Genomic DNA, 7077 nt, shown 5'->3' on the forward strand with positions numbered 1-7077 from the left:
CTCTTTTATTGAAATAAGACGGGAGCTTTTAACTAGCACACGTGTCAAATTTTGTATTAGTCATTTATGAGTTTTTATGTTTAAGTATTATTTATAATTTGTAAATGTTTCTAAACCAGCAATATCCTGGCACTGATTTAAATTTTCTCATGAAGTGATTGTCGTTTGCATTCAATTCCCAAAGAGCCCTGACTGTACTGTCCCAGGGAATATTCTTGTACAGTAACCTCCTGGAGGCTACATTGCAAGAGAGGTGTGTGGAAGAGTTTTTCTGTGCTCTACTTGGGAATGGTCGCACACCTCCAACGCTATGTAAAATGAAGTGATTGTTACAAATAGGACTCTTCAAGGTCCAAATGTGCTTGATGCGGCCCAATTCTCAGTTTCTCCTTTGCAATAACAGGGTTAATGTTTTGGGAAAAAAAAATTGTTTTTTAAGAAAACTGCAGAAGTTGCTGCTACATCAAAAATCAACTTGGTTACTATTAAAATTATATTTAACAGAACTGCCATATACAAGCTTCTATTTTTCCACTGGCTATACACAGATGTGGATCTAAAGGAGGAAGTGCGTGACTTTCATCTCCTCTTGATAATTTTATGTTGATTACAAATTATACAGATGGAGGGAATGTAAAATAAAGTGTAATGAAGGCCAAGAAAAGCAGGGGATAGCATACTTCAATGGCTGAGAAAACCAATTTTGTAATCAGAAAGACATGTGTTCAGAGTTCCTCAACTTATTAGCCATATGATCTTTGGCAATTTATTTAACTTCTCTAAGTTTGTTTTCTGAAGGACACTTAGTACTCCTATTTCACTAGGTTATTATTAAAATTAAGTAAGAAAATATATAAAGGTTCTTGTCACAGTGTCTTGAACATAAGCACTAAATTATTATATTTGGTCAATGATATTATTACCTTTCTTTATAATAATAAGCAGTCAAGTTATCATTCCTTAGTTATTGTGGTTGCTATTACTACCATAATTATTAAGAAAAGAAATAAAACAATTGATCTGTGGTGTTCAATACTCACTTTTGGCTAATTTCAACTGAATTTCCCTCTGGCCCACTCCTTCCCCAGCAATAAGGAGTGTGGTTATAGAATTGGGAAAATTTGAGGAAATGTTTCCCCTGTTGTGCTGAAAGATAGAGCTTTAGCCTGAGCTGAACAGAGTAAAGGAGTTGCCAACTCCCTCTTAGACCAATATCCTCTCCCAAGGATGGGTAAGTTAGTGATACCGACATTGGCTAAGCCTTTTAGGGAAGGCCCACCTATAGATCTCTAATCATTGGTAATGGTCTACAGTACACTTGTTCCTGCTTTTTTGGGGAGAGGGGCGGAGTTGGGGGGAGCAGGGCTTGTGGGGGGAAGTGTTTTTCTTTGACACACGGTGTTCGGTGTTGACTTGCTCAGGACATAAGTGATCAAGCTTTTTTTTGTCTACGGTCCTAAGTCTCCATCCCCACACACTTGATGAGTGCAAATGTTTCTCGGGGACAAAACCTTTTATGGAAAGAGCGGTGCCGTTTGCTCGCATTCCTAAGCCTTCATTGGTAGGCTTGGTGGCATCTCGCCTTAAGTGTAGAACGTTCCTTTTGGGTAGAATCCTGGGAGAATCCTAAGAATCGTGACATAACAGAGGGTTTCCTAGACAGCTGCGAGCAGGCTCAGCGACTCACTGCTTCAATCGCAACATGGAAGCAGGGGCTTCAGGAATGGGAGTGAGAAGTGGTGGGACTCCGGGGAAAACCTATTGAACTGAGGAGCTGCCGGATTCCCTGTGGCCACTGTTTATCCGCCATGTTCTATTACGATTTTCCCCACTAGCCACCTCAACTACTGTTGCCGCCACCACAGAGCCAGCCGTCGGTGAGTCGGGGCGTGACAGAAGAGGGGATCGGCGCCAAGACCAGGGCTGGGGTGGTGAGACTCGAGGTTGCCATGATGGACAACCAATTCTGTGTAAAAGTCTATACCCTGAATGATCACCAGCAACGGGTCATTCTAGGTACAGGGCACATCTCATTCACTTATGAGGAGGGGGCCCAGGGCGTGTTTCTGCGAGTTAGATCCAAGTCCGAAGGCTCACTGATCTTTGAGTCAAAGATAAATCCAGACACGTCTTATGAGAGAAAAGAAAGGTTAATTGTTTGCTCTGATGCTGAGAACCATGATACAGCGATATGTTTCCAGGACGTAAGAAGTTGTCATGAGGTATGGAAAGGCATTTGCCAGGTTCAAGGTGAAGTCCCATGTGTCAAAATGGTACATGACATTGCGGATGAATCAGAAGACAAAGAGTGTCATGACTCGCCAAAAACTGGTGAACCGCTCTACCTGCCAAACTGTGAACTCGCTAAACTTGGGCAGATTGCTGAGTTAGTTACTTTGAGTCTCACCTCACCTATGGGTAAAGAAAGCCTGGCTCTGGTCTTGGAAAGGGAGGACTATATTAAAAAACTACTGCAGTTGTTCCACACTTGTGAGAACCTAGAGGATACTGAAGGCTTACACCATTTGCATGGAATTATTAGAGGAATTTTATTCCTCAGCAATACGTCTCTGTTTGAGATCCTGTTTTCTGATGAGTGTATCATGGATGTGGTGGGATGCCTTGAATATGACCCTGCTTTGGCTCAGCCAAAAAGGCATAGGGAATTCTTAACCCAAAATGCAAAGTTCAGGGAAGTTATACCAATAACAGACTGTGAACTTCGACAAAAAATACATCAGACGTACAGGGTACAGTACATTCACGACATCCTTTTCCCTACACCATCCAAGTTTCAAAACAGGACTCTTACTAGTCTTACAAGTTTTATTTTTTCTAACAAGGTTCAGATAGTCCACATGTTGCAGGAACATGAGAAGTATTTGGCTGAAGTTTTTGCACAGATAAGGGATATGAACACAGATGATGAGAAATGGCGTGACCTGGTATTTTTTGTTAAGGAATTCTGTGCATTCTCTCAGCTATTACATCCTAAAAGCAAGTGTTCACTATTCACAACACTGACAGAATTGGGAATTCTTCCTGCTCTTAAAATTGTAATGTGCATGGATGATTTGCAAATAAGGTCAGCTGCTACTGATATACTTGCTGATCTAGTGAAGTATACTCCATACATGGTCCAAAGATTTATGATGGAAGAAGCCCAGAAAAGTGAAGATGGCAAATTTTTCATTAATTTAATAATTGAACAAATAATCTGTGATACTGACCTTGAACTAGGACATGCTGTTCATTTAACGGGACTTCTTTGTGCTCTACTTGATACAGACAACATGCCGGGAGTGCAAGGAAAATGTAAAAGAAGTGAATTTCTAAATTTCTTCTATAGACATTGTATACATAACTTCATAGCACCACTTTTGTCAATTACTTCAGAAGATATCTGTAAAGAGGATAACATAGTTGGATCTGACAAAAACAACAAAAATTGCCTCAATAATTACCAAACAGCACAGCTGCTTGCCTTAATTTTAGATCTGCTCACATTTTGTGTGCAACATCACACATATTACATAAAAACCTATATTTTGAGAAAAGACTTGCTAAGAAGAGTCTTGATCTTGATGAATTCAAAGCACACTTTCCTGGTCTTGTGTGCTCTTCGCTTTATGAGAAGGATGATCGGCCTTAAAGATGAACTTTATAATTTTTACATCATCGAAGGAAAGCTTTTTAAGCCAGTTGTAAAAGCCCTTCTGGATAATGGAACTCGGTACAATATGTTGAATTCAGCTATTATTGAGCTGTTTAGATACATAAGAGTGGAAAATATCAAGTCTCTTGTTGCACATATCGTTGAAGAGTTTTATGAAACACTTGAGTCAATTGAATACGTTCAGACATTCAAAGAATTGAAGATTAAATATGAACAAGAGAAAGACTGGCAGAATCAACTACAGAAGAATTTGCATCCTGTACTGTATAGTAAGACATCTTGCAGTGGTGCCAGTGTCTTGAAGGAGAAGGAAGAAATGAGTTTTAAAGAAAATATAGAGGAAGGAAAAGCAGGTATGCCATCATCAGAAAGTGATTTTCAAGATCATTATGATAAATTTGTGGAGACTAAAGAAGCAAAAGAAAATGAAGACAAGGTAGATCTTCCCCCCAGAACATCTTTGGGTGGCTTCGAATTTACTTCATTCCATTCTGCTGGTGTTGCTAGTGGAGCAGGTAACCCAAACGGTAGCCCAGCACTTAGTAGCCCAGGACTCAGTGTATTATTCAATTGACGAAGAAGAAGATAAAGAAGGTGAAACTCTCCCGAGGAAAAAACAGCTTAGGTCATAAAGTCTTAAGGGAAAACCCTCAACATTACTAAACTCTACATTACTAAAATTCTGTACACATCAAAACATTAATAAAATTCTGTAACATTAGCCGAAACGTCTGAATCCAAATCTTTCTCATGTGAACTTACAACTATTCAATAAGTAGCAAAGATGCTCAGTGTTATCATCTAGGAGAATTTATTTCTGTAAAAACCAAACTTCCTAGAATTTAAAAAAAAAAAAAAAAGAAAGACAGAAAAGAAAAAAGCTAATCAGAACCTGAGCGATAACTTCTTAGCAAGAAAAAAAGTCTTGTTTGAGGGGAGAAAACAGGTTGACAATCTAATATTAAGGTAGTTCTGTTACAGGGGTATATATTAGAAACAACCATTAACAGTATAACATTATTTGCCCAGTGGTTCTGGCTATGGTTTTCTTTTTTCAGTTGCCTTCTTTGAAATAAAAATTTACATTCATGTTTATGTGGAAAGCAAAGTCAACTGTAATAAAAAATAAAGTTAAGCTATTCACATTTCTGTGAAGATTTGACAAAAAATCACCCTTATGGTGATTTTAGAAGGAAGGAAGGAAGTAACTTTTGGTATGCATTTTCATGAATAAAAAAGGAAGCTGGATTCAAAATGTGCTGTTCTTAGCATAATTTTTTGTTTGTTTAGATGAGATGCAAAGAATCAGTCCAGTAATATTCCAAAATAGTGTTCTCTAAGACCTTGGGTGTGGGTAGAAAAGAATACTTTCAACTGCCTAAATTGTGAAAGATACTTGGAAGTCATTTCCTGATTCATTAATAAAGTTGTGTCTGTCTTCAGAGCAGTGGGTAACTTTTAAAGTGTAATTTACAGAGACTAACAATTTACAAAAAATAGTGCTGAATGAAGTGGCACTTAATTTGTAGAAACCATTTTGGACAGTTTTTTAAGAAAAAGTGTCAAAGTACACACACAGTACATGAAGTTTTTTTCTGTAAACAAACAGGATAACATGAAAGGTGCTTTATTAAAGAGTGAACGCAAGTGAATTTCTAATAAGTTGTAACAAAGAATTAAGTGGTTTTATTTTTAGAGGAGGAAGTTAACTGGGTCCATTTTTCCTGGAATTGCTTAAATTAAAGCAGTTTCTCCTACTTGAAGATTTTAGACTTAATTTTAATTATGACCGTGGTTTGAACAAGATGGACTGTCTGTGTAGATATGAAGTACAGTTTTCCAGAAGACAGATATTTCTCTTGTATTAAAAATACCACTTGTTTTGTACCATTTGCTGATATTTATGCCGAGCTATACAATTCAGGAATTAAAAAGTGACCCTGTAATTCCAAAAATAAAAGAGACCATTTTAAATGTACTATTATGCCATAGGAGACACATCTTATGCAAAACTGAGAGATTTTTGTGTTGGAGCTACAAAAAGAGTGTATTCCTAAAACAACAAATATTCATTTCATCATCAAATATAAAGTCTGCTAAAGTGTGGACATGACCTCAGGAGATATAATCAGACATTACCGAGGACGTGACGGGGGAATGTTATCTATAGTACACACATTTACATGCATACACAGAGTTTTATCTGAAAAAATATACTTAACTCTTTGTTTTGGTGGTAGTAGCTCCAGTTCCTTAGCAGAACAGATATTTACAACCCGACAGAGAAAAACAATTCTTTGGTGCTCTCTCTGCGTACTCTCTTCCCTTCAGCTAGTTTTAATCAGCCATAAAAAAATGGACACGAGGAGAAAAAAAAAATGAACCTTTGCATTTCTTGTTGTATTGTCCCCAGTGAGTGTGTAAGGAAAGACGAGGGAGGGCATAGCTGTAATGGGAAGTTAATAAAAGGTAAAAATAAAAACAAGGCAAAAAGAGAAGAAAAGAAAAAAATAAGAAAAGAAAAGAAAAAAGGACAGGCATTCTCTTGAGCTGAGCTGTGTAACCTCTGTGAGCCCTTTTTCTAGTCTCAGCAACTTAACGTTAGGGAAACAACATGACAAGCAAAATGGTGCAAAGGCAGATTGCCCATCAGATGGCATAACCTACTATTAAGAGAACATTTAAGAGGGCAACAAAACACAGACGAGCAATCCTTACTGTCTGCACGATGAGTGAAAAATTGACCAAAATGTTCAGTCTGTAGAAAGTGTGTGTGAGAAGATACATGTCAAAAATGTTTACTTTCATCTTTAAGTTGTTGAGAAGTAATTTTAAAAGTCCCCTTAAGTGGATTATTTATGAAAAGAAGAAACAGTTCGGAATGGCCTTGTACTTACAACAAAATTCAGGTGAGCATTTTTTTTTTTAACATCTTTATTTGAGTATAACTGTTTTACAATAGTGTGTTAGTTTCTCCTTTACAAAAAAGTGAATCAGTTATACATATACATATGTTCCCATATCTCTTCCCTCTTGCGTCTCCCTCCCTCCCACCCTCCCTATCCCACCCCTCTAGGTGGTCACAAAGCACAGAGGTGAACTCCTTGTGCTATGCTGTAGCTTCCCACTAGCTATCTAATTTACATTTGGTAGTGTGTCTATGTCCCTGCCACTCTCTCACATTGTCACAGCTTACCCTTCCCCCTCCCCATATCCTCAAGTCCATGCTCTAGTACGTCTGTGTTTTATTCCCGTCCTACCACTAATCTCTTCATGACATTTTTTTTTTTCTTAGATTCCATATATATGTGTTAGCATACGGTATTTGTTTTTCTCCTTCTGACTTACTTCACTCTGTAGGACAGACTCCAGGTCTATCCACCTCATTACAAATAACTCAG

General features: G+C 37.8%; 1 protein-coding gene across 1 annotated transcript; it reads left to right on the plus strand.

Annotated features, from left to right (window-relative positions):
* The first annotated feature begins 1949 nt into the window (after positions 1 to 1949).
* Positions 1950 to 4308, plus strand: PPP4R3C (protein phosphatase 4 regulatory subunit 3C). Its single transcript, XM_059050616.1, has 2 exons — positions 1950 to 4203; positions 4235 to 4308. The coding sequence occupies exons 1-2, from the start codon at positions 1950 to 1952 to the stop codon at positions 4306 to 4308; spliced, it is 2328 nt and encodes a 775-aa protein (XP_058906599.1).
* The last annotated feature ends 2769 nt before the right edge of the window (positions 4309 to 7077 follow it).

Source organism: Kogia breviceps, chromosome X, assembly GCF_026419965.1.
Source record: "Kogia breviceps isolate mKogBre1 chromosome X, mKogBre1 haplotype 1, whole genome shotgun sequence".
Lineage (NCBI taxonomy): Eukaryota > Metazoa > Chordata > Mammalia > Artiodactyla > Physeteridae > Kogia > Kogia breviceps.